Raw genomic sequence first — 26,892 nt, forward strand, 5'->3', positions numbered from 1 at the left:
TGCATTGTATAACAACTAATTTAGATGGAATGGAGTTCTGTGAGATGATGTGTAGGCATATCAGCCTTTGTAAAGGCAGGATTGGGTGAAGAGAGTTGCCTGGCTCCTCTGCTTTGGGAGAGATTGTGGAAAGTCTTGTGGGCTGGACTCTTTCCTAAGCCGGTATTACTCGACGTACCAGCCAAATGGCTAAGGAAGTTAATTGCTCGATGGCGACATCGGCTGTTGAGCAAGAAGGCCACAGGTTTAACATTTGTTTCTCACCTCCCCCCTTTTTGGCCCACTGCTCACTAAACAAATAAGGCAAACGTGTCGTGTAAGAACCAGTGTAGGCAAGCTGGAATTAGAGCCCATGGGAGTAAGTAGTAGGATGGAGGATAGGTCAGCAAAATCTGCCTCGAAGAGGCTTCATTCAGGAAGCACAAGAGTTAAGCGTTTACCGCTAAAAATGTATTTTTCCCCGATGCAGTTTATGTCGGCACGCAGGAGAGGCCGCGTGGGAGGGTTGAGGGGAGTGCGACCGAGAATCAACAAAGCGTTTCCCTTCCGGGAGCGAGCCAGGGGCACCATGTGTTTGCAAGTTAATTACAAACATATGGTGTCAAAGCTCGCTCCCGCAAGGGAATCGCCAAACGTGCCCACGTTGCCATTGAAAGCAATGCAAGGCGTGTACGTTTTTAGGGCGAAAAGTGAATCGATTCCAAAAGGTCTTTTTCTTGTGCAGCGCATGCGCTGCGTGGGCTAGACCGAAAAAGTGACCCACATTCCCTGATCATCCCTTTCGTGGATCACCATCTGTTTAGTCTCACTGGAATCTGTCCAGTTATTTTTTAGTTATAATTTTGTATAGTGTGAAGTCGGCCCAAAGTCATTGGAGCAATGTACACGAGCACCCGTCACATTACACAAGATTAAATTCATTTTCATTTTTGGTATAGAGAATACTGATTTGCCCAGAATCACAGGATGGTAAGCTGACGCTGGGACTCAAACCTAGTTTCAACATCTGCAACTCTGATCATAGCGCAATTTTATGCAACCCCTCGCCTCTCCGCAACAGTTCGTAATAGACATTGGAGATGAGGTCTCAACACCTGGCTGCTACGAAGGCCACTTCTCTTACGCACTCCCTACCCAGCTCATTATAGCCTCAGGGTATATAGCTAGCAAGGAAGGGGTCAAAAAGCACATTGCAGCTGCACAAGGGGGGGATACGTGAGAATGGCCCAATAAAACCTGCTCCTCTGTGAAGCCCCTGCATACAACCCACCCACCATGGCCTAAATGTGATGGCCCGGCGGTGATAACACTGCTTCTGGAAATGCATGCAAGGAAGGGCACCAAGGTGAGAATGCCCCAAAGGCTAAAGTTACACCTGGCCCCCATCCTCAGTTTACAGCACGGGAGGGGAGGGGCCAGGATACCGGTGCCAAATTAAGGACTGGGAAAGAAGGTGAATTTCTTGTGCTGGTTTTTCGAGGCCCCATAAACGGGCCAAATGGGACACTGGGGCAACGGCCCATCGCCTGATTACCCGCTTTCCCAATCCGAGCCTGCAAGCAGCCCAAGACCAGTATTTGCCCTCATTGGGCTCTTCGGTCAGCTATAAATTGGTTCCCGGGGGGCACCCGGCACACTTGGAGCAAGAAAACAATAGACACAGAGATGATGGACAGAATCCAGAGCAAATCAAACATTCACCCCCAGTCAAGAGATCTGTGTTATATCCATTGTTCTTTTGCTCACTATGCTACCCCAGTTTAGAGCAACCCATATATAAATCAGTCTTGAACCGGCACCTCATGGGAACAGTCCATCCCGAACTGCCAAGCCAGGTCCTCCCTGGCCTGGAAACGAGCATCCTGGAACCGGTTTCGGGGCATCAGCCAGGCTAGCTTGAATCCAGTCGCACAGTAAGCCCGGGACCCATGTCGGGGCATGACTAGAGCACTTAGGGCGAGAAAGCAAGAGACATACAATACAGATGATTGACGGAATGCAGAGCAAATCAAACATTCACTGTGAAAAGCTGGCCTGGTATATGATGTCCACTAATGTAAGTGGGCACCTTGCACCAGTCCAGACAACCCTTATGGTGATTTAAGTGGTTTCAGACAACCTTAGAAAGCTATCCAAGTGGTAGTTGTGGAGAGCAGCCTTAAGGCTTAGTCTTGAAGGAGTGTAAAGCAGCTTGTTTCATCAGAATGCAATTTTATAGTATAGAGTAAATGAGAAAAAAAAACACAAACTATTTATAAAAATATGTATTTATTATATAACACTATCTAGTGCGTTATAGTATCTCCCACATGGAGATAGACACGAAGCACACAATACTTACACAGAGAAATCACAGTAAATAGCACTAATAAGCAGTGGGCCCCAGTGGGGGACCAAGCCATAAACTAAGAAAGTGGTATAAGAACCACAACTTGAGTCAGGACGATATTGAGAGGACGTAGAATTGCTGTGGACCCACAGAACCACCCAAGGTAAGTAGATAGGGACTCCACTGAGAGTGTGTGCAGTGTGTGAACATGACAGCGTGGTCTGCTATGTGCAAGTCACTGATGCTGTTTTAAAGTATAGGGACCCTTCCAAGTGAACCCTGAAGAAACCCAGTTGAAGACAGAAGGTTGGAGAGCCACCTCACCCGTGGATACCGGGGTACCCAAGTTTCCTAGCCCTGGCAAGCCGGGTGCATAGTTGTGAAGTGGCGTCAGAAACCGCAGTCAAACCCAATGGAGGACTGAGGAAAGTGCAGCTGCTGGAAGAGGAGAAAGTGCCGGAGGAATCCAAACGTGGATTTTTGAAGAGGAGCACTTGAAAGCAGAGGGGACAGAGCCTATGTCACTCGGGAGTGACTAGGAGCCCTGTAAGTCGAATGTCCTCCGATGTCTGGTGCTTCAGGAATATGACGATGACCAGTGACTCTTCAGCTGTGAGGACCAGGCGACGCTGAGGGTGACCCGGACCCGTATACGAGCTGTCCCACGAAGGATGTCGAGTGCTATGGGGACGGTGTCCGGCGGGAGCACCAACAAGCCTTGGCAAATGAAGCACAGACCGGAAGTCAAGAAGGTGCACGGTTGGGACCATCAAGGTCTAGGAGACTCACCACAAGCAGGGGAGTCCGGGCAGGCCCGAGCAAACGGGAACCCAAGAAAAACAAATATGACCCTCAAGTGGACCCACAGGCCTGAGGCATTGGAGTCACGAGATGACCTCAAGCAGCTCACCAAAAGATGCAGGCCACGATGCAGTGTGGCCAAAGATTCTGATCACTGGAGGTGCTCAAGGTTGGGGCTACTTGGAGCCAGAAGATCTTCTTGCAAAGACGACAAAAGCATTTGCAACTGCAAAGGGGACGAGGTACTTAGGGTTCGGTTATTGAAACCCCCACGAGGACTACTAGCCTCAAACTTGGAGAGAGGGTAGAGCAGGTCTCGGGAGCTGTGGAAAACCACCACCTGTGATGCAGAGCCCAGAGTCTGGAGGAGCTCAGGATCTGCAGACCGGTTGATTAAGTTTCAGTGCCTGCGAATGCAGGAGAGTGACTCATGCACTCCAGGGGAGATTACCTAGGTTGTCCTTGATGCTTCACAGGCCGTGGAAGGTTCCTGTATGATGCACAGGCACAGACGATGCAGCAGACTGGAAGGGAGGCCAAGTCAGGCCCAAGCGAAGTCCAGAGTGCCCAGACGGTAGAAGTGCAATGGTGTCTGATCTGAATCTTATCCCACAGACAGCGAATACTAAGATCTACATCCAGGTAATCCCTTAAGTACCCTAGGGAAAGGGTTGGGAAGATTCAGGGGACCCTCCCAGCTGAGGGTCTGGACAGGGGGGAGTTTACTCCCATGTCCTTTGTCCAGTTTCGTGCTAGAGCGAGTGCCAACGACTCCCAGGACTTGTTTGAACTGGACTATGCACAGGGACACACAATGTGCCCCTCAGGAAGACTTTCTGGCACTGGCAAGTGCACCCACCCAGCCCTAATACACTAAATCCTGTCTGGGAGGGGGTCACACCACCCTGTGACAGGATGCCTATTGTTCTACCTTCCCCTGCTCGATCTTGGCTCAGCAGCAGGAGGGCAGAAATGTATCTCTGGTCTGCAGCAACCATTTTGTGCTGTCCGGAACCAGAAGGCTGGTATCGGGAACACTGAGAGCCTAACGGAGGGCTTTTCCAGTGCTTGGAATCATACCTCCCATACCGTTTACGGTATGGAGGTATGATTCCAACATGTTTGATACCACACATGATAGGATTCGTTACAGCTATTTTTCAAGATGGTCATTGCGCGATTACGCAGTGCCCCTCTATATAGTATATGGCTGCTACACTGACAACTCGGGAGAATGGACTCCGTAGGCTGCAGGGGTGTCCTGCTCATGCAGGGGCACCCTCTCACTTAGAACCAAGCACCCTGCCTCAGGATTGTTAAGGCCTGCTATAGGGGTGACTTATAGGTTTTAAGTGCAGTGACCCTTCGATATAGTAAGCCTATATCTTTAGTAAGTGGTGCATGCACCAACTTACACAGGCTGCAATGGCAGGCCTGTAGTTCCATTTTGAATGGTCTCTCACGGGTGCATAATACATGCTTCAGCCCATGGGAGACTTCTGGAATACCTATGCCCTGGATACATGGGTACCATGTACTAGGGACTTATAAGGGTACCCCAGTATCCAATCTGGGATGTACCTAAATACTGAACACAACTATTTAGGGAGAAAGAAGATAGACTAGGGTCCTGATTACACAGGCTGCAATGGCAGGCCTGCAGTTCCATTTTGAATGGTCTCTCACGGGTGCATAATACATGCTTCAGCCCATGGGAGACTTCTGGAATACCTATGCCCTGGATACATGGGTACCATGTACTAGGGACTTATAAGGGTACCCCAGTATCCAATCTGGGATGTACCTAAATACTGAACACAACTATTTAGGGAGAAAGCAGATAGACTGGGGTCCTTATTAGCAGGATCCCAGTCAGACTAATCAAAAACAGTATCGCATCAAGCAAAAAGTGGGGGTAACCATAAGAAGCAGATCCTACATTCACTCCCAGTCGAGAGATCTGGGTTAAATCCATTGTTCTTTTGCTCACCATGCCACCCCAATGTAGACCCAGCCATATGCAAATCCGCCTTGACCCTGTGCCTCATGGGAATAGTCCAGCCTGAACTGCCAAGCTTAGTCTTTTATCAACATAATCAGAACAGAATGTTTGAGCTCAAACTACCCACTGTTTTTTGGACAAGGGAACACCTTTCTTTATTATCTCTTTTTAACCACCTTTCATTAGACGACTTAACATTGGATGAATTCAAGCTTCAATGATGCCCACAACTGTTGCAAGCTAAGGGGCTCAAGGGTAGAGAAAAATCCCTGTTGAAGCCCTTATTGGCCCTCCTGAGGAAGAATCAAATATTACTTCTAAATTTGTCCATGATGTCAAACAAGTTGGAGATAATATCCTGAAAGTTCCCTGTGACACAGAGCCAGCTTACGGTTGAGCCCTAGTGGTAGAGATTTGTAAAGACAGAAATTTTGAAACATTTTCTAGCAGGGGTCTCCAACCTTTTCTGTAATGAGAGGAACATCTTATTAATGAAAATCATTGTGAGCTACTGAAGGCCAAACAACTCATGCATTGCTACCGGATACCCCCCTCACCCAGCTTCGTTGACTTTAAACCTAATGTCCATGGAGCCTGATACGTTTGAACAAAATATTGTGACTAGGGGTATTATGATGGGGCTGCCATGTGCACCAGTGAGTGCATGGTCTGTGGGGATGTTTGAACGTGTGTGAATGAATGGGTTATATGTATATGGGTGACTGAGAACCTGTGTCATATGTATTTGTGGCACAGGACATACCTTTCGCTATATGTAGCACTTTCACATGTACAACACAGACATAGAAGCATTTTGCGTTTAAATGGGTGAAATTTAAAGTGCAAAAAAAGTTCTGCAAAATTGTTCATAATAAGAAACATTATTCTACCATTTTTTAAAAATGGCTGTATTTTTTAGTTATAAATAGGGCAGCGTGTCTACCAAACAATGAGAGCAAGATCCCGGCAGTGTGTAAATGTGACACTTTGAAATGGGAGAAAATTCAACTGAGGAGTTAACTTTATGTATAAATGCATTACATAAAACGTGTCATTTTAATTTTCTGCCATGTCAAAGAGTCTTTACAAACAGCAGGCATTTGACTCCTATGGGCCTGTTGACATGGTGGCATATTTATAACAGGAAATACAGTTATTTTTTTAAATGTGAGGTATTTAAAGTGAAGAAACAAGCTTCCTAAAACATTAGGACTCAATTGGCTTAATTTAAGTAGAGAAAAACATTAAATCTTATTCTTTCATAGAAACACTTTTCTTCACTTTAAATTTCTCACATTTAAAAGAAAATTATGACAGTATTTTTACGATTATAAATAAGGCACTGTATACCAGCCATTGGTAGCAAGATGCCTGCTGTTTGTAAATGCCACACTTTGAAAAGTAAGAAAATTAAAATGAAGAGTCAACTTAATCATTGGGTTAAGTCTTCCTTTTAATTTTCTCTCATTTAAAAGCATTCAGAAACATAATTTTGTTCTCATGTTCCATTACAGAGTTAACAATGACTTTTATTTAAGAGCTAAATACCTCAGTGCTTCAGTTCTGAACTTCTGTGACCGGCATGAGTCTTAAATCTGTGTGGAGCACTGCTTATTATCAGGCTCTACTATCTGCAGCCTGATAATAAAAAAAATAAACACTGCCTTTCCTTAAATTTAAAAGGAAAAGGCAACAATATTTTTTGTAGTTCTTAGATAAAAGTTAACTCAAGCCTGGAAGCTACTCTGAAGGTTTCTGCGAGCTACTGGTAGCTCGCTATCGATTGTTTGGTGACACCTGGTTTATAGTAAGAGAAAATTGTGGAAAATACATAAGTTAAAGAAAATAGGAGAATAGCATAATAATGGTAAAGAACATTACTGACGATAGGAGTGTCGGAGGTAGGAGGAACAGAGGATATTACTGTAATGTATATAAATGACCCAGTATAATGAGAAACACATGGACGGTTTGCTTAAGTGCAAGGGAAGTTGCGGGAGGGGGGTTTAAGAATTATAAGGGATGTTATGAAAAAGAAAACTGCAATGTTATGTATACTCAGATTTCTGTGCACAGTACAGACTATATTGCACGACGTAATGAAAACAAATGCTGTAATGTTGAGATAATCACTGCAGAAAATAAAAATATGTTTAAATCATAATGGTAAAGAACATAATTTTGAGTAGACATTGTGTTGGGTTTGGATGCGGAGGATGGGTCCTCCAACCCTCTCCCGTCTACAGCACATTAGCACATAACGTAAGCGGGACAGGAGAGGGGCAGTTGTTGCCCTTTATTCTTCTTTCTTCTTCTCACCATAGGATAGCGAGCTAGCACTGGGTCCTCCTATCTAGAGATTGCACACACCCCAATGAAACTGGAATACTTTTACCTTTGCTGCAATTTTATTACTCTGTATTGCTTATGTTGAAAAACATATTAAGAAAATACATTTTAAAAAGAACATCATTTTTGCCAGGTCACTGGAACCGCCAAATGAAGTGAACGTTTTTTCTATTTTTCAAAAAAGGTCAACTGGCATGGTGAGTCTGTTCGCACCAAAATCCAGTTGGGTGCACAAAGCAATGTCATGGAGATCGAAAGATTACCATACCTTTTCTAGCTTACCAGGTCTCCAGACCTTGACACATGTGGATTTCTTCCTAAAATGTTCCCACATAGACAAAGCCCTTCATCTGACAAACACTGCTAATGTGGATGTGCAAGTAGCAAATCACTAATTAATTATTTCAACTATACTTTAAGTAATGTTGACTCAAAATCCCGGCCGTTGTGAACATGAATTTGGCCGAAATATATCAAATTTGCCATATTTTGCATTCTTTGCGTAAAACTTATTGTCCATGTTTGTTGCTTCTCCCCAGCAAAAGTGACCTGAAAACAATCACACTTTCCATGAAGGGTGGGGGCCCTTTGATGTAAATAAATTAGATCACATCCTCCTATACACTTCTGAAGGTGCTATAATTTCTTAAAAGGGGATAATCTATTACACTTACTCAGACATTTCAACAGACTCAATTCCGTCAACTCCAAGGATACAGACTCAGTTGAATTAGTATCCCATCTTGGCTGTGGCATAAGGCAGTTAACGATTGGTTGGGAGAAGGACTGTTGCAAAATGGGTTCTGTCCATTTTTTATGCTTGGACCTTTTGCTTTTTTGGTCACCTGCTCTTTATTGTGTTGGCTATCTGCCCCTACCTATCCTGTATGTGTTAAGTTCCTTCTGCTATTGTCACCAGTCCTTTACTTATTTTTTGTATTAGGAAGGGTTATTCTGCCGCTGTCCATGTTGCACCCTTATGGAGTTGTGAATTTTTTTGTAATACCTTCCATTGCACAAAAAACTGACGATTTGCATAACCAATGCTTGCTTTAATGCATGATGTGAGCAAACCCTTGTAAAATACGTGAGCAGAAATTACTTTTGGTTTTCGTGTAAAACCAGCAGTTTTTAATGGACAAGACAGCTCTGTAAATTGTTAACCCCTTCGCTATAGGTTGTTTTCCCCCCGCTGTGTGGGGGGAGGGGGGCCGCATGCGGCGCCGCCGTGCTGGTGACTAGCTCAGCTCGTCATGAGGCGCAGCGGAGCCCTCACGGCCACACCCGTTTTTAGAATGTTCAGCACAGCGGGGAAATTAGCCCAGCGTGCGAACGTTCCAACGGCCGTGACGAGCTCAGCTCGTCATGAGGGCAGCTCCACTGCGCCTCATGACGAGCTGAGCTCGTCAGCAGCACCCATGTGGTTAAAACATAGCTGACAAGTGGGTCAATATAATATGTTGCATTTTCAAACAGTTCTGGCATTTTAGCCAACAGCCCTTTGCATGCTGGGATTTTCAGCCCATAATGAAAGTGTTGAAAGCAACACCACCATCCACACAAATCAACTTTCTCTTGGCTGCAGAGCTCGGAAAAATCATTATCATATGTCCTAGTACCACTAGGGAGACTTGTGAAATGCAAAATACAATTTAGCTTCTGACTTCCTGCCTTTTTGTTCTTATGGGCAATCACAGGTTTACTTCCGGATGTGGTGAAAGCAGATAAAGCATTTCAAGTACAAATAGGAGTATTGCGGTACTATTGTCTCCCATGGAAACCTGACATATGGTTGAGTGGTATAGAATGGAGTAAAGTGATCTGAAGTGACGCTGAGTGGAGAAGAGTAGAGTGTGGTGTGGTGGATTACAATTTTGTGGAGTGTCATAGATTAGAGTAGTGTGGCATGGGGTTGGTGGCTTAGTGTCGTGGAGTAGAATGTAGCACGCCCTAGAGTGGCTTAAAGTGGACTGCAGTGGAATAGAGTGTTGAAGACTCATAGAGTAGAATATTGTAGAATGGAGTAGAGTTTCATGGAGTAGAGTGGAGTAGAATGTTATAGAGTAGATTTTTGTAGAGCGGAGTGTCGTGGAGTACAGTACTGAGGAGTGGCGTAATTGGACTGAAGTGGAATAGTGTGTCATAGACTGAAGTAGAGTGTTGTGGAGTTGCGGAGAATGGAGTAAAGTGGTGTAGAGTGGCATGAAGTGTTATGGAGTTGAAAGGCATAGAGTGGAGTACAGTTTCGGAGTGGAGTAGAAGTGGCGTGTGGTGGAGTGGAGTATCGTAGATTGGAGTGGAGTGGAATGGAATGGCACAGAGTGTCATAGAGTGCCGTAGAGTGTTGTCGAGTCGAAGGGTGTAGTGGTGAGTAAAATGTCATAGAGTGGAGTGGCTTGGCTTAGAGTAGAGTGGATTGGGGGTGTCTTAGAGTGGCGTGGAGTGTCATAAGTGCTACAGGGTGTCCTAGAGTAGAGCGGTGTAGGGTAGAGTGGAGTATATTGGAGTAGAGTGTTGTAGGCTGCATTGAAGTGGCATAGGGTGGAGTGGCCTAGTGTGGAATAGAGTGTCGTAGAGAGGAGGAGCGTAGAGAGGCATTGAGTAGTTGTGTAGAGTGGAGTGACACAGAGTGGTGGTGTTTAGTAGGGTCATACAGTGAAGTATGCATGGTGTGGTAGCACACTGCCATTATAGGCAACACACTTTTAATTGAAATTACCATTACATTTGCACAGACATATAGTTTACTGAAAACACTATACTGCGCACAAATGATAATGTGTCAAAATCTGGATCTGGATCTGTTTTGACCATATAAAAATATTTGTTACCACCACACTTCAGAATTACAAAAAAATTGCTTTGTTTGTGCTTTCTTAATTATGATATATTCTGAAATATTTGTACAGTTCATTTACTGGTATTTAAATGTTGTTGTACTAGAAAATGATAACATCCTACAGCCTTTCCCACCACCAATACTTAGCATGATTGTCACATATATCCTCTCACTTTGCAGTCTGAGACATTAAAGTAAACACCAATTTTCCTCACAAAACAGAGCCTTACATTTGATATCTGTCTTTGCACAGCAAATTGAAAAGATATAAACAAAATGTAAATGTTTGTTTATTGCTCATACACTTCTGAACTCCAGCATGGTAACTTTGAGGGTGCTTCAGCAACCCCCACTGTCCCACTTCCAGCGCCTATGGCATGGGCGTGAAATTAAGGAAGTTTAATTTGTGCTATTAGTAAAGAGCACCGGCCAAAATAAACAAGCTTGTAGACAGAACATTGTTCTTCACAGGCATGCACGGTTGATGATCAAAATGGCAAACATAAGTAGAATCAGTAAAGCAGAAAGATAGGAGACCGGAAACCTCTTCCAAGAAATACAGCACGTCAAGTGCCTCAAGAAAGCGACAGAAAGAGTTCCCAGAAAGCGAGCACTCATGGTGGAATGCAAGGAGCCATTCAGGGAGGTGATAAACAAGCTGTGCTCCACACGAGAGACAAAGACATGCTGGACAGCCTAAAACAAACAAGCAGAATTGTGAAGTTATTTCTATGGCTATGAGCACGTTGGTGTCCTAAGCATACATAGCCAGACACGTTGATAAAGGACAAATACTGCTGAACCACAGGCGAATACATGTGCTAGGCATCCTAGAATGGTAATCGCCTACATGGTATAAATAATTGTGTACACAACAAAGGGATAAACGGGTTTCATGAAAAACAGACTCAAAATGGAATAATAGTTGCTGAATGTTTTAAATCACTAAAAATCAAATGCTATTGTGAATAAAACAAAAATAATATCCTCTACTAATATTTAAACATCTTTACAAAAACAATGACGCGTCCAGTACATCAAAACATCTAAAGAGCCAGCAGTAAACAGCTAGCAGTGTTGTGAGGGTGCATTACCACAGGCTATCACTAGGTGTTTTGTGGGACCTCTTTTTCCACATATAGTACTGCACCCTGCAGCATGATCAGGCAAAGGATATGGAGCATCGGAGAGAGCTCCCGACTGGGGAGCTGTGGATCCCAGTTCAAGTCTGGTGTCTGCCGGATTGTTTCATTTACCAAGAGCACATAGATAGGTGTGCTATACGCTAGAAATGTAAGAATTCAGTGCTTGGGGGTGGGCAAGCAATGTCCATGAGCAAAACAGCAGTGTCTTCAAGTGGGATGGTGGGGGCCTGGAGCAGTGTTGTGGGAGGGGTGAGGGGGAGGCACGGGCAAGCAGTGTTGGGAGCAAAACCGCAGTATCCTCAGTGGAGTAGTGGGGGAGACTAGGGGAGGTAAGAGACTGAAGCAGTGTTGTGGGAGGGGTGAGGGGTAGGCTCATGGCAAGCAAATGAAGCGCCCTTTTCATTGCACAAGTAAATAGAACAGTTAACAAATAAAGAGGCAGGCCAACTAAAAAAGTTATTTCTAAGTATAAATAACCTTAACAGTAATAATACATGTCAGAGAGCCAGTCCTCATAGGAGGATACAAAATTCCAAAAAGAGGGACTACTAAGTGTTTTCACCAATGAAAAGCCAGCATTTCTAAAGAACAGGAATCAATGAAAAGATGGGTGTTTTTTCGAGCCCATGGCCTAGATACAGCATGTTTGAAAGAGACAGTGCAAGTGCTTCCTAGGCGAGACCTAAAAAAGCCAGCAAATAGAAAGCAAGCAAATGTGAGTTACAAAACACAAACAAATGATAAGCGCACTGCATTTCCAAAGAAGCTTTCAGAATGTCCCCACGAAGTCTTTCACAACCATGGTAGGCTTCGATCTAATGAGAAAGAGATGAGAGGATAAAGAGGAAGGTATTGGGGGTTAAACATATTCGCCAGTGCCACTTATGGGTTCCAAATCGGCCCTAGGGCTGGACTGGCCGTGGTGGGCACCGGGCGTTTTCCCCAGTAGGCCGCCAGAGTGGGGCCGGTTTTGTTACATGGGCGTTTTGGCAGCATAGCTGCAATATCGGCTCCTGTACCGGCCCTGGCAAACAGCTCGGCCGCAAAGCCCCACCCAGGGGGCCTGCTGAGCACTTTGCCAGGGCCGGTTTGGGTTCCCAGTCTGGCCCTGATTGGCCCTGTCATTGTTGGGCTCACTTTACATCTAATATTTGGTGCGGTGGCACGCTTAAACGACTGAATATGATTTCACTTTGTTATATTTGGATTTAACCCAGGCAAACACCACTTAACTTAATGTATAGTAATCATATTATGTCACGATTTGTTTTTTTCTTCCGGAGATATCGATATAAATAAGTTTGACGGCCACAGTTTTATGGGCACTGCAAGTAGATAAATATTCATGTTATTTGTCTTCTATTTTATTGGGGGTTCACTTTGTTATAAATAGCCAGTTTTCAGGCACCGTTGATAGCTTGCTCAAGGAACTGTTAAGACCAAGAGTGTCATATTTTGTTACTTCACTCTGCCTCGTTAGTGTTCAGTTGCCAGAAAACACATGTATAAACCCTGCAACTTTCACTCATCAGCGCAGCTTGTGCCATTTCAAGATGTCCGCAATGGTGCCAACCTGTGGTGGTGGTTTCACTTCTTTTAGATTCGTGTGTATTCTCTCTCCATGTACGTTACCTCTGGGTTTACTGACGCTCCTCATTCTGCAAGGGTGATATGGTGCTTATCGAAGCAGGGTCTGAGAGCAAGGTTGTGCTGTTGCCTTTATTAGTCTGTCCTCTAAGCTCTGCTTGCATGTCTTCCCCTCGGCCTGCTTAGCTGCACGCGAAAGCGTTGGGCGGAGCCTGTAACTAAGGTTTCTGTGTCCTGCCCCGCCCATCTAGTGACCTATCATTGGTGTTTTGTAACAGCGAGCCAGTGCGGAACCATTGTTAGTCGTTGATTGGCTAGCGCTGACAGCGGTAGGCGTAACTTAAGTTTTGGGAACGGTGCGCCGCCTTCCGGGCCGCCTCTGGCTTGTGATTGGTGGGCGGTGACAGCGGTGGGCGGGGCCTGCGGTGCAGTTTTGCTGGCCGGGTATCTTAGTGCTGAATGTCAGCTGAGGAGGGAGCAGAGCCCGCAGGTTTCCAAATGCCCCTGATTACCCTGACTTGAGCTGCCTGTCTTTTTGTGTTTTTTTGTGTGTGTTTTGACCGGGACAGTGATGAAAAGAAGGCAGGAGCCTGCCGCAGTCACCAGCCGCCGAAGCCCCGCGGGACATGAGAGCTTCAGCCCTCTGGACAAGGACTGCCGCCTGAACCATAACCTGCGGCTGGCTGGCAGCACCAAGGGGGCCCCGGAGCACCACCATTCCGAGGGCGCGGGAGTCATGAAGAGGTTCACCAGGTGAGCGAAGGGGGCGGAGGAGCATGCTGCCCGGCAGGGGGCGCCGTCTGCTGGGGGCACTGGGAGGCTTGGCCACTCTGCTGCGGGCACTGCATTTGAGACAGTCTCTTAATCACAGGAACCCGTCCAGTGCATCTCTTGGGATGGGAGCATGGGTGTATAAGCATTAATTGTAGGCTAGGCTCACTCCTATCCAGGGCTAGGATACCCTCCCTGGGGATAGTGCGCTGCACAGATCAGATGAATATAACATAGCAAAGGGGGTCTGTTGCATCGCCTCGCGTCTGCATCCCTGGAGCGGTCCATCCATCTCTCAGGCGGCCCCCGCATCGCGCAAGGACCGCAGATCGAGGAGCGATGCTTCCCCTAATAGTGCTGCGAGGACCTGCCAAACGCTTCACGACCTGTCCACGCTGCTATGCATGATGCACTATCTAACTGGGGTACGTTTGCCTTAGGTAGGCACAGTATCATGTGTGGCACTGCGTCTCCTATGGACGCGTCTTTTCTGTAGGCACGACGTTCTTTTGGTATTTCAAATAACACCTTTTCACAAACACATGCAGCCACCGCGTTTCTTTGACCTTTGGGTACCAGAACATTGCATCTTTTGAGGACACCGCCACTTGTGAGCAGCGCATCCCAGCTGTGGTCTGCATCAAGCCTTCGACGGTGTCACGTGGGCCTCATGTCAGCTGTGGGTTGCATCACGGAAGCACTGCACTCGGGGGCCAGGGTGGTAATGCAGTGCTGACCCAGGACGGTGGTGGCCACAAGAATGGAACGGTGACTGTGTGTTTCGGTGCTCAATCTGCAGCGTCAGCAGGGTGCTCTTTGTAGCGAGACATAATGGAGTGTCCCTCACTAGTCTCGATTTTGCACGTGATTTGGTGAGCCATGACGGGGAAACTACCCTCCCCGAAAAGGATGCCGATATTGAAAACAAGGTGTACTACTTGGTTTTAATAACTGATGTAAAACAAATAGGTAATGTTATTCTTCCTGTGCTGTGGCCTTCTTAAGTAGCGTCCACACCTGGGCCTCTAGGGTTCCTGGCTCCAAAACCCAGTGGTATGCAGTAGTGTACGTGGTTGTTTTTCCTCCACTATAGTTGTATGCCGTATTCTTCCCAGCTCAGTGGTATTAGTCCCTCGCAGTTACAATTGCAGCCTCTCTCGTGTAGTCTGGACATAATGTTTCTACTTCTGAGGTTTAATTTAGTGATATAAAATATTCTGGAAGTTGTTTTCGTTTGAGTGGCAGGCCGGATGCCAATGGTCTGTTCAGAATAGCCAAGCACTGGAAACACGGTGTTCTGATGACGCGAGGGTACATGGCCGCCCAACTGGCAGTGGCTTACAGCTCCCTGTTTTTTATTTCTCACCGAGGTGTGCAGTGTTGGGTAGTTGTGTGCTCTGCTCCACACTGTTCCTGCACTTGTTCTTACTGTGGTATACAGTGCGATCCACCGATCCACCATGGTGTTCTCTTCGTCAAGGTAGTGTACAGTGCTGGGTGTGCTGTACTTCTCGCATCCCTGTGTGTGTGTGTGTGTGTGAGTGTTTGTGTCTCACTCTCTTCCGGTGGTATGCAGTGCTATTCAGGGCGGCGGTGGTGGTATGTTGTGCTCGTAACAGCTGTGTATGTCTCACAGTGGTGTGTAGCATGGTGGTGTACTGTGCTCTGCATGACTCTGTGTTTCATAGTGATATGTAGTGCTGTGCAAAATGACGTGGGTGTGTGTGTCCGGCCCATATTTGTGAAGTGCTATGCAAAGTGGTGGTTTTTGTTTTGTTCCTCACAATAGAGTGCAAGACAGAGAACCAAATGCCCGACAATGACTTATAAACAGTGGTTTCCATAACTTTTTTTTCGACCTGTGACTCCCTTGACCTATTGACTGCAGCTCCCAATTATGTTACATTATTTTTATTTGGGGGGGGGGGGGGCATTTAATCCTGGCTTCAGGAGTACTTCCATTTTTCTCCCTGAAAATAATTGGGAACATGCAATTGAAGGTATTATAATCATAGATGTAACAAAATGAAAATATAACAGTTGTTCAATAAAAGACCTTTTTTTTTAGTTTTTTTTTTACTTAACCTTTAATTGGTTAAGTCAGAAACAATACAAGGGAAACTCTTCCGCACTCTCGTCTGCATCTGGAATCATGGGTGTACAACATACTAAATAAATTCCACTGGTGGACTCTCCTCCAGAGTTAGCACTTGCTTCATAAATAAGGGTATTTTTCTTTACTATCCACCTCTAAATTAGCTCCCTAGACTGCTGGACTGCAAGGGAATTTAGATAGTGTGTGTGATCCACTATCCATCCTTCCCTGCAGACACCCTCTCTCCTTCCTTAAGTCTTCACTTTGTCATTTACAGAACAAGGATCTTTATTCAGTTAAAACCCAATAAAATAAATTTAATTGTAACAATTCCATTAAAATTACAATTAAACATTTCCATATCTTAAAATATCCATGTCATTTTAAATAACCATACCATATAAAAACAACTTGCCATTAAACAATATCTGCAAAAAACAACTGCAGCTGTTATCATCCTATGGTTTTAGCAAAGATATCTCGATATTAAATGTGCAAACTTTACAAGAGAAACTAACAGTAGCAGTATACACATGAGAAGTCTCATTTCGTAACATAACATATTGTTTGCATAATGCAATTCCCTGTATGTCCTACCATCAATAGACCATTGGAAAATACAGAAAGAGACAACTTTATTCTTATATGCAGCTAGTATAGATATTTAAATAAAGTTATTTGCACACTACTTTACACAGCCTTGCTGCATCTGCAATAAATCTAACCTTCCCTTTATCGGCACAAGGCCATAAAAGTACATAAAACATATGATTAGTTCAATCAGTTGATACTTGGTTAAATGACTACAAAAATCATCCCAGCTAGAACAACAGTTTGCATCCAGAATGTGTGCAAGTCAAACTGCAATGGAACCAGGATCGCTGGACTGTAGATATTTGGACCTTCGTCTCCACATGCATAGCAGATAAGCTCGTATGCCCAGGAGCCGGCAAAGTGGAAGTATCCATTTTCCCTGATATTCCCTATAAGCTGGACAAAAAAGCAGAATATGTTCAATGGTTTCATTGGATCCAGCACAAAGAGGTAAAGTTCCTTCCAGATCCCTGGGAACTCGTCGCCATTTAGAAGTAAAAGAACACAAAGGAAGCGTCCCATAACAACTTTTCAAATATACTGTCTTTGCTGATAGGGGCTCAACCTCATCAAAAAAGGGCTCCAGTTTAAAATCTACTTTAAATTCAAGAAATACAGTGGGTATAGACAGTCTCGGTCGGTATGACTCGCGGGTGGGGGGGGGGGGGTCGTGGGGTTAATAAAAAAAAAAAACTTCAGTTAACTTACCTTTGCATTTGCTGGCCTGTCGTCCATCTGAACAGGAAGCAGCCACAGGCAGCCTCCCTCCCCTCCCCTCCCCAAAGCCAATCACAAGGCTGCAATGGCAGCGTTGTGATTGGTTGGGATGCCACCAATTCAGGCGTCTATGGGGAGGTCATTTTCTTTATGTAGGCTGCATGCAGCCTACATAGAGAAAAATCAAAGTGCGTATGACTAGTTTGGTCGGCCCTGGGGCTGACCTAACAGTCAGCGCACTCAAGAGTGGGCAAGCCACTCCGCCCCTAGACTCCAGCAGACCTTCTCATCCCCAACCAGGCATACCCTTCTGCTTTCTCAAAGTGCGAGAAGCAGAAACATAAAATGGTATTTAAAATACTATTTTATGTTTCGCTTCTCGCACTGTGAGAAAGCATTGGGGCGATGCTCCTCCTCCCACTTGGAGGAGCCGCCCCTGGCTAGAGAACCTGTTCCCGCTTGCCCAATGTAGGTGTGTGTCTTATGCTGCCAGTACGAGCTCTTAACTGAAGCCTTAGTGACCCCGCTGAGGTCTGTTGTAGTGGTCCAATGATTCGCACAGCCTATTTGGGTAAAGGTTTGTTGGATGTACGTGACCCATGGTTTTTTAGGGCACCAGGTAATCTAAAGACCTACTCTAGGCCCTGCCGATAAGCTAATAGTTCCGGTGTCAGCCAAATTCTGCGCGAATACAATAAATGTCCAAGCCCTTTTTTTGAACTTTGCAATTTACCCTTCTATCCCTTCTTTGGCTCCCATGTCTAGAATTTTACTTCTCACTCTGCTCTCTTTCGCTTTACCAATCCATTGCTCGCTTCAACCGCCCCATTCATTCTTTCTCCATCGTTCTTTTTTCCCTGCCTTGATCAACCTGCTTCTCTAGTTTTCTTTTAATTAATTTTGTGCTCTTTTCTTGCTTCTTTTCCACATATTGTCTCTCTCTCCTTTCCTCTTCTCATCTCGTCATGACGCTGTGTGTGGCAGTACGATTGTGAAGTATTAGTTTGTTTGCAGTGCGCATCACTGTTGTGTGTCAGCCCAAGTCCATCTAAATTGAAATTTTAAAATCCCAAATGAAAAGCCATTTATGAGCCATAAGCTGCATTGATTTTTAGGCTGCATCTTCCATCCTTTGGGCGAAGACACATATTTGGTGAATATGGAGGATTGTCCACAACTGTGTCTCATTGCACACCAGCATGCACCACCTGGCCATCTCAGCCCTTTTATCTGAGATGGTGCCTCTGGACTCTAAGTGACATTGTTAGTGTGCCCAAAGTGTCGCATGGGGTTTGGCAACGATGTGGGTGCCCTGTCAATCAGTGCTTTGGAACTCATGGCGATTGTAATGTAGCATAAAGTATAGTTAGCAGCTGAAGCTGTGCTAGGGCAAGCAGAGAGGCGGGGTTGGAGGGCCATGGATATATAGTGAATGCATAATGCAAATTTAGTGCCCATATCAGCAGGCCATTTCAATGGAAAATATGCTATCTGTAAATGTAGCACACTACCCACCACACAATGCTTCAGCCATATTTGGGACAACATACTCCCAACGGCACCATTGGACACAAGCTGCTCGCCTTCCACTCTCAAGCCCTAGCCACGGCTCTTTTCACTTGTTCTTTGTGTAGCTAGCACCTGGGTTTTTCACAACCCCCCAAGACTTGAGTGAAATAACACAGATGACTGACCCCGCCCTCACTCTGAAAATTGCTTTGGCGTCATTGTGTGTGTAGCCCTACAGGGTGGTGCTGGTGCACTGTGCTTCGCACGGCAGTGGTGCGTTACCATCACAGTCGTACTGTCTGCTCTTACCGTTCTTCGCAGGCGGAGTGGCATTCATCGGGCCTGTGGCTGCACTGCGGGTAGAGCCCGGGCAGGGCAGACTCCGGATCCTGTCAGGGAACAGGTGCGCCGGGCTTTGCGCGCCGTTCCACAGTGCACCTGCACAAACCAAGGGTACAAATCCGTGTCCACACAACCTAAACAATTTTCTCAAGCGTTGCTCCACGTTTTACCTTTTCCAAATCTGCTTTGATCAACGAGTGTAGCAAATATGAGATATTTGGGGTGAACTGCTTTACCTCCATTGGCACACACGAAGACCCTCAGGCTGCCCAAAGCACAATATGTATTTTAAAATGTAAAAAAATCTGATACTAGGTACCTTTCACAGAGTAACTGCATCTGAGTTGATCGAGGCTATAGTTCGATTATCCGAGTTTCTAAGTAATCTGCAGGACTGCAAAACGCAGTGTGGCCACACTGGGTTATAAACTGTTAAGCATGCATACAACTTTTAACTGCTGGCTGTCAGTTGGTGTTTTTAATGAGGATATATATTTTACTGTTTTTCTTAAGTATTAGGCAATGTGCACAATTTTAAATGGGAATATATATATGCGATTGCACTATTTTTGGAATATTGCAAATGATTTAAAGTAATCGCGCAATAAAATGTTCATTCATTCATTCTTTTAAGCATGTTTCTTTCCAGAAAGGGCAGAGCCCTGCTTCCTATTTACATAGACCTACTCCCCACACGGTTGCTACATGTGTGGCTTTAAGTTTGAAAATGTGTTCTTGATCACACTGCAAACCCGTTCGCTCATTTCAGGCTGGCATCGCACTTCGTGCACTCCAGGGTCATGCTAATAGTGCTCTAGCATTGCAGGGCGTCTTCTTCATGCTCCTTCATTATTAATTGAGCAGGCACTTAGGTGAAAAGTCTCAAGTAAACCCTTTTATACATCGTGGTTTTACTTGACTTCATTTCTCGACTCGAGGCTTTAAACGTGCTTGCCAGACCAATAGGATTATGAAATCTCGTACATTTTAAACCCCATTCCGTAACCTGTAGTAGACATTTTTGAACCATTCAAAAATAGCTGCTGGTTAGCCTCTGCACTTTTTTTTATTTTTTTTTTTAGATATTTGTAGTTTAAAGATGACGCAGTAAAAAGTACACTAGTATCCGGCAAATCTAATATAAGATCTGGCTACTTAAATACAAGGATACAGCTAAACACCCCAGTGCGTGAAATCTATTTAATGTTGGAATGCTTTTTCCAGTATAAGTTGGTTTATATTCAGTTTTACAACACATCGATGGGCATTACTTTCTATCACAGTGAACATTTCAACTGCTTTATTTCCTCCCCACCGACATCACCCATCTTTTCTCTTTCCCCTGGTCCGGACCCCCTTCTTCAAACCAGGCACTGGCGACAGACAGTTTGTCTTTTCAAGAGTTGCAGCTGCTCTGGGTGGCCCGTAGTTGTCTTGGCCAGGACAAGTTGGCAACATTAGATCAACTCCTACCACTAGATCAGATGGGGAGCCTCCAGGATATTGTAGACATGCAACATTGTGGAGCAATGGAGTTCATTACAGTGCTTAGCCAAGTATTAGGATGTTGCTTGGTTCTGAAAGTGAGCTACTTTGGACATATTCTCTATCCCAGAGATCCGCCATGTTTGTTGTAACAGGCTTCCCTGAATGGAAGCATTACTGAGCCTTCATCTCACCAGTGTTACTTGCTTCTCCACCAAAAGCAGATGCAATATAATCTTCCCTTTCCTGATGTGCAATGAGTAAATTGTTTCCAAAGGACACCCCAACAATATGACACAATGATATGCTGCAAATCGAGACCCTACAATGTCACCAATAACATCCAGTTCCAACTTCTAGAAGCCCTCCAGGCAGGAGGTGACAACATTACATGGGTTAATGTCACTATCTCTCCTTAGACCCTTCAGAAAGCATTACTTATGGCTTTGTCCATAATGTAGAGCTTTTTAGAAGTATAATACCATTGATAGAGGTTTTGGTACAGTCTTCTTTCTTCCTTCATGTGTAGCAAAATTATTTGCCCTTTTCGCTATCATCTCCCACTGATCTGTAATATTATCCTCAACTTTCTCTCTCTCTCTCTCTCTCTGTCATTTTGGAATGGTAGCCTCGCCTCTGCTTTACTGGTGTGTAATATCCTGCAGATGCTCCAATGCATCTGCTTAAATGGGTGACATTTCATTGTTGCTTCTGCTTTCACCTGAGGATTCTGCCCCCAGTGTCTGATTTTCAAGTATCTTAACCTCCAGACAGCAAGGGCAAAGTCCTTCTTAGCCTCTTCTAACAATTTCACCTGTCCCTCTCTGAACATATACTACAGAGGCAAGAAACCCCTTTCTTTTTAAGTAGAGCACCTTTCCCTCTTCAGACCTGGGTAAAGGGTCCGTTTACCCATAATGGCCTGAAAGATGTAGAGAAAGATGTAAAGTTGTGAGTGTGGATCCAATTCCTCACACAGTCATTCTTGTGGTCGTAGATGTGTGTAACTTTGGATGTCATTGAGTCTTATATTGCCAAGGTACATCTGACTGTGGCCTCGTGCTGAGGGTGTGGCATATCATACCCCACCCTTTATCTGTGTCATGGCATTTCAAGTCGTTAAGCAAAAGTGCTGCTTGGTGGTATTTAGTTAAGTCAGAATCTCCCAGTTTCCCTATGCCTAGGCCGATACACACTGTGGGGTAGCCGCACCCTTTTCCCATGCCAAATGAGCAAAGAAAGGTAGCATAGGAGCTTTGCTTGGACCGCCCTCCAGAACCTCAGCAGGGTTGCCTAGAAGACATACAGACCCTAAGTAATGCAGACATTTTGAACTCCGCTGTTCTCCTCACATACAAGAAAGTCGCATGCTTCCAGCCTGACAACTCTGGTTAAACTATCTTCTGTAGAGCCGAAACTTAATTGTCTTTAATTGCTGGCAACATTGGAGTCCGATTGATCTCTGTATATGTTTTCATCTCAGAGATCCCTCTGAAGCAGGGTTGCTCCAGCAAGTAAGCACATCCATCTCCTTAGGGCCCAATTATTAGGTTCAGCTCTTTCGTTAGGCCAACATTTATGGTAAAGCCCAAGATGCCGTGATAAGTCTGCAACTCCTCCAATATCGCCAGTATGGAGGTCGCTGGATCCATGACTGTCAGTAAAATATAATCTGTAACAGGATGAGATTGATTTAATCGACTTCTAATTTTGTACACTTAACGCGCACATTGAGACTAAGGCTTTGGGATAGTGTTTTTTTGTGTTTGGGCAAATAAAGGATAGATAGCAGCATCCTTGTCTGGTTCTTCTTTATGTTGGTCTCCAGCCAAATAAATGACTGTTCACTCATACCCAGGCCGTAGGTGTTTGGTAATCTGCCAGCACTGGGTTCAGGGAGCACTGTTTAAACTCCATCATCACAAACACATCTAGCGGGAAACTTCAATCCACGCCTTCAGATACCTTTCTGCGATCAAGGGGCACTGACTTCTGTCCCCTCCCTCTCCTCCGCATGTCAATCGGATGCAGCTCTTTATTTATATTGTCTCCATTTTACCTACCGCATATGAACCACACCTGATTCAAGGACTGTTTGTGTTTTCGATGTCAAAATGGACCCCCTGATAGAGGCTTTAACCACAGATTCCTCACCTTGGGAATTTTTTCCAGGCGTTAGACTGGATCCGGAAACTTTCAAGTAATTCTCTCGCACATCGACAGATGGAGCGATGCGACATCGCGTCTGGTCCATTGATTCCAGATGTGGCATAAGAGCACCACCTGCATGCGCCATCAGTTTATTTCCTTTCTTGTCTACAGAAGCCGTACCAGAGCTCTTCATCTTGTCATTCTGACAGAGATTTCCCTCCACATTTTCGAACAGTGTGCAATATGTCTCCACCTCAAACAACAGGGTTCAATGTAGCCATGTAGGTTCAGTAACCCACAGATGTCAGTTACTGACGCCCATGAGGATGTTCTCTGGTACCTTGACACGAAACTCACTTCCATGTCAAGGGAGTCTTGAGCGCCCCTGCTTTAGCAGCAACAGCGGGTGGAATTCTTTTGATTTCTACTCTGCAGATACAGAGCCATATTTAGCTTGAAAGTGTGGACGGATGAGTGAAAGGGTGGATGAATGGATGAGTGAAAAGATGGGTGGATAGATGGATGGTGGAGATGGATGGATCGAAGAATAGGTGAAAAGATGGATGGATGAGTGAAAGGGTATATGGATGGGTGGATGGCTGAGTGAAAGGATGGATGGCTGAGTAAAAGGGAGGATGGATGGATAAGTGAAAGGGAGGATGGGTGGATGATGGATGGATGGATGATGAGTAAATGGGTGAACTGATTGACGGGTGAGTGAAAGGATGTTGGATGATGGGTGGGTGGATGGATGGATGAATGGTTGAGTGAAAGGATGGGTGGATGAATGGAGTGAAATAGGGGATGGATGGAGTGAAAGGGTAGATGAATAGGAAAGTGAACGGATGAATTGATAGATGCTTGGATGAAAGAACAAGAAAGCAGTTCTGGGGAGGGACATGGTGGCTTGCTTCGCTTGCTTGGTGCCGTAAGAGCTTTGGTTGAGAGTGGGAAGTATTTTATTTACCTGGCTTCTCCCTTTCTCTAAGTCGTGTGACTTTTGCGAAAAAATGAATAAAATGGGCACCTAGACTGTGAAGCCAAGTTAGCAGTCGCTGAAAGTTGAAGAAGTGGTCCTGATTGAAGTCACAGGCAAGAACTAGTCCACAATCTTGATCTTGAGTTTGCTCCCACAAATGGTCCTTGAAGTCATGTGGCTCACATACATTCAAGATGTTGCACAAAAAAACATAAAAAGGCAAAACGTGGCTCCCCATCATGCCAGTCCCACTATTTGGAGTTGTGCGACTGACCAGGCACCTATAAGCAGTGGAGCTTGTTTCTTGGGCAGTCCTTGCTGGCGTTGATCACAACAGATGGCTGAACTAAAGCTGGCCTGTGAAAAAATCTGTGGTGCCTTGCCTGATCCCCCTGGCGTGCCTTCAGGCCCCAAAGATCAGAGGTGGCCTACAGTCAGGTGGCCGTCGGCGGATCCCTCCCTGATGCCCGCTATGCCACATGACTCCCACACGAATTGGAACCCTTACTCGAACCCTACTCCCCTGACTTTGGGCTTGGCTCCTCGCCTTACGCTACCCAGCCTCCCTCATCCCCCTTGAGAGCAGGTACCACAGTTGTCAGTTCTGGTGTCATGACCAATGCTACAGATTCAAGCGACTCAGGGTCCAACATCACTGACGCCGGTAGCGGATATGATTGGTTTATTAGATTCCAACAGTCAAGCTTCGGCCCTCAGACCTCAACAGTAAGCCTGCTTGGAACCTGATACCTATCACTTTTTTGAAGAGGACAAGTAAGGTGGTTTTCATGGAAACCTATGGCCATGGGAACCTGTTTATTGATCTTCAAGAGGCAAGTGGCCTGGCCGCTTTCTCTGATACTGGTCCCGCCTAACCCATCCTGGCACTGGCCTCTGAGGAATCCACATCCTTTGCCACTGTCTTAAGGAGAGCAGCAGAAGCCCTTGACTTAACTGTGCCTGCCCAGGAAGTAAACTGTAACATGCTTGCTGATGTTCTGAACCTAGGACAGCCAAGCCAGGAACCCTTGTTACATTCAGTGACTCCCTCACTGATATCCTGATAGGCAACTGGGCCAAACCAGGATCTTGCCCAACTGTTAATAGACAGGTGTCAAGGTGATATAGACGTGCCACTGGAGATCCACGCCTTATTCTCCAGCATCCCACCTTGGGGAGTTTAGTGGTTCAAGCCTCTAACAGTTGGTTGAACCCCAATGCATTTCCTACCAAACCACCTGATAGTGATTTGAATGTAGATGGACACATTTACCAAGAAAGTTTTCTGCTCAACTAGCCTTGCCCTTAGGTCTGTTGAGACATCATGCCTCCTGGTGAGATATTCGCATGCATTATGGGATAAGGTGGCGGACATCTTGCCTGCTGTCCATGAAGAACTTTGTCCAACTCTCCAAGGCCTCATTTTCGGCAGACCAGATGCGGCAAAATATTTGATTCGGTCTCGTCTGGACACTACTGACTGTCTGGGTAGAGCAGTCAGAATGCCATGCCTGGATATCCTCCTATGTCCAACAATCTTGAATGGATATTGTAGGAAGCTGGCTCTGTATATACTATACCAAAATTAGGTATAGTGTGCACAGAGTCTAGTGGAACCCCAAAGGTAGGCAGAGGTAAAAGTAGATGGCACCTTGCTCTCTATTTGTGGTAGTGTGGGCGAGCAGTAAGGTTTTATTAGAGGGTAGTGTTAAGCATTTGTTGTACACACTCAGGCAGCAAATGATGTCACACACTCAAAGATTGAACTCAGACCAATTTTGTTTGTATCAAAAATATTATTAAGTTATTTTATTTCTTAGAACCAAGCCAAGCCTGGTGCAGGTAAGTGAAATAAATACTTTGCAAAATCTTATGAAATATTGTACAATTGAATTTCAGGTTCAAATGCAGTTGAGTGAATTACAGGTAAGTTACTGTTTCAAAATTACTTTTAATTTACTTTGTAAATTACTTTGTGCATTACTTATTGGATTACTGTTGAGATTACTCTTGCTAATCAATGAGATATGCCTAGATATCACACTGAGACATCTCCTAGACAAAAGGTAAGTAAATCACTTTTAGTACATTTGCAGTTTTGTCAATGTTCCATACAAACCAACTCCACACTTAGAATTTTTTTTTAGGAAAAAGCAGTCAATGATATCCGATGGAGAAAAATAGAGTTATCGGTTTACAGGTAAATAGTTATTTGTGGGAGTTGGTACTCTGGGGTTAGAACCAGGGTTCCCCGAGGATCAAATATGCACTCTTGAAACACCCTCAGCGGCACTAGGGTGGCCGGGTGCAGAGCGCTGCGGCCCAATTGAATCTAATGGGGGACAGGGAGCCTCCGGTTGGTGGCTGCCCAGGAGCAGGCCACAAGGTTGTGGGAGCAAAGCTCGTGGAGTTTAGCTCCGGGTGAAGGAGGATCCAATTTAGCCCCCAAATTACACCGGCAGCGGCTAGGTGCAGGGTGCTGTTTTGGCGTCGGGTGCCCTATTTTCAATGGGGATTCTCTGGTTGCAACAAAGACTGCAGGTTCGGGGATGGAGATCTTCTGGAGGTGACCACTGGTTGGAGAGGTAAGTTGGGATGCCTGGGGATGCTGGGGCACAGTTGATTGGGCCACCCAAGGCCGCAGGACTTCGGGTGCAGGGTTGTCTTTAGGAGTCTGGTTTTTCTTACCAGCTCCGGTCGCGGATGGGGGGATCCTCCAGAATGAGGCTGCAGGCTTCGCTAGGAGATTCGAGGCAGGTTGGAGATCACCAGATCTCGGGTCTGGATCATCGGGGACACCTCCTCATAGTGTTGGGCCACTCAAACTCGGGTCGAGGGCGTGGTGCAGACTCGCAGATTTGGCCAGAGCCAGAGTCTGTGGGTGAGCAAATCCGGTGCTCACAGGAGACCAAGTCTTTTCTGTGGAAGGCAGGGCAGGTCCTTGGGATTCTTGAGGTTGCTGGCAGCAGGACACAGCGGGATTTCGCTGGAGCAGGTTCGAGGTGGGGACAGGCCTGTAGGGTTGGGGCCAAGTCACTGGGCGTCCTCCTCTTCTTAGTTTCAGCATGGCTCTTTGGTCCTTCTTCTTTGTCGGTTCTTGTCTGAGGAGGCAAGGTTCAGGGCTGCCCCTAAATACAAGATTTAGGGGCGTAACAGGTAGGTAAAGGTTGGGACCAAAGAGGGTGGGTTAGGCACTG

The 26,892-nt window shown here is 45.5% G+C and overlaps 2 protein-coding genes across 3 annotated transcripts in view; one reads left to right on the forward strand and one right to left on the reverse strand.

The window, feature by feature from the left end:
- The window catches only part of GINS1 (GINS complex subunit 1), a 375,966-nt gene extending 362,748 nt beyond the window's left edge, over window positions 1-13,218 (reverse strand). Inside the window, exon 1 of the mRNA XM_078649031.1 lies at window positions 13,098-13,218. The gene's annotated coding sequence lies outside the window, so the exon portion shown is untranslated. The remainder of the gene's footprint in view (window positions 1-13,097) is intronic.
- The window catches only part of ABHD12 (abhydrolase domain containing 12, lysophospholipase), a 495,702-nt gene that overhangs the window by 41,153 nt on the left and 427,657 nt on the right, over window positions 1-26,892 (forward strand). Inside the window, exon 2 of one of the 2 annotated variants that reach the window (XM_078649029.1) lies at window positions 13,622-13,805. In XM_078649029.1, the coding sequence (XP_078505155.1) occupies window positions 13,624-13,805 (182 nt within the window). In that variant the 5' untranslated portion in view covers window positions 13,622-13,623. Of the gene's footprint in view, window positions 1-13,438; window positions 13,806-26,892 lie in introns of those variants that run through there. The other variant, XM_078649028.1, reaches the window with a different exon arrangement.

This window comes from Lissotriton helveticus, chromosome 6, assembly GCF_964261635.1.
Source record: "Lissotriton helveticus chromosome 6, aLisHel1.1, whole genome shotgun sequence".
NCBI classification, from domain to species: Eukaryota; Metazoa; Chordata; class Amphibia; order Caudata; family Salamandridae; genus Lissotriton; species Lissotriton helveticus.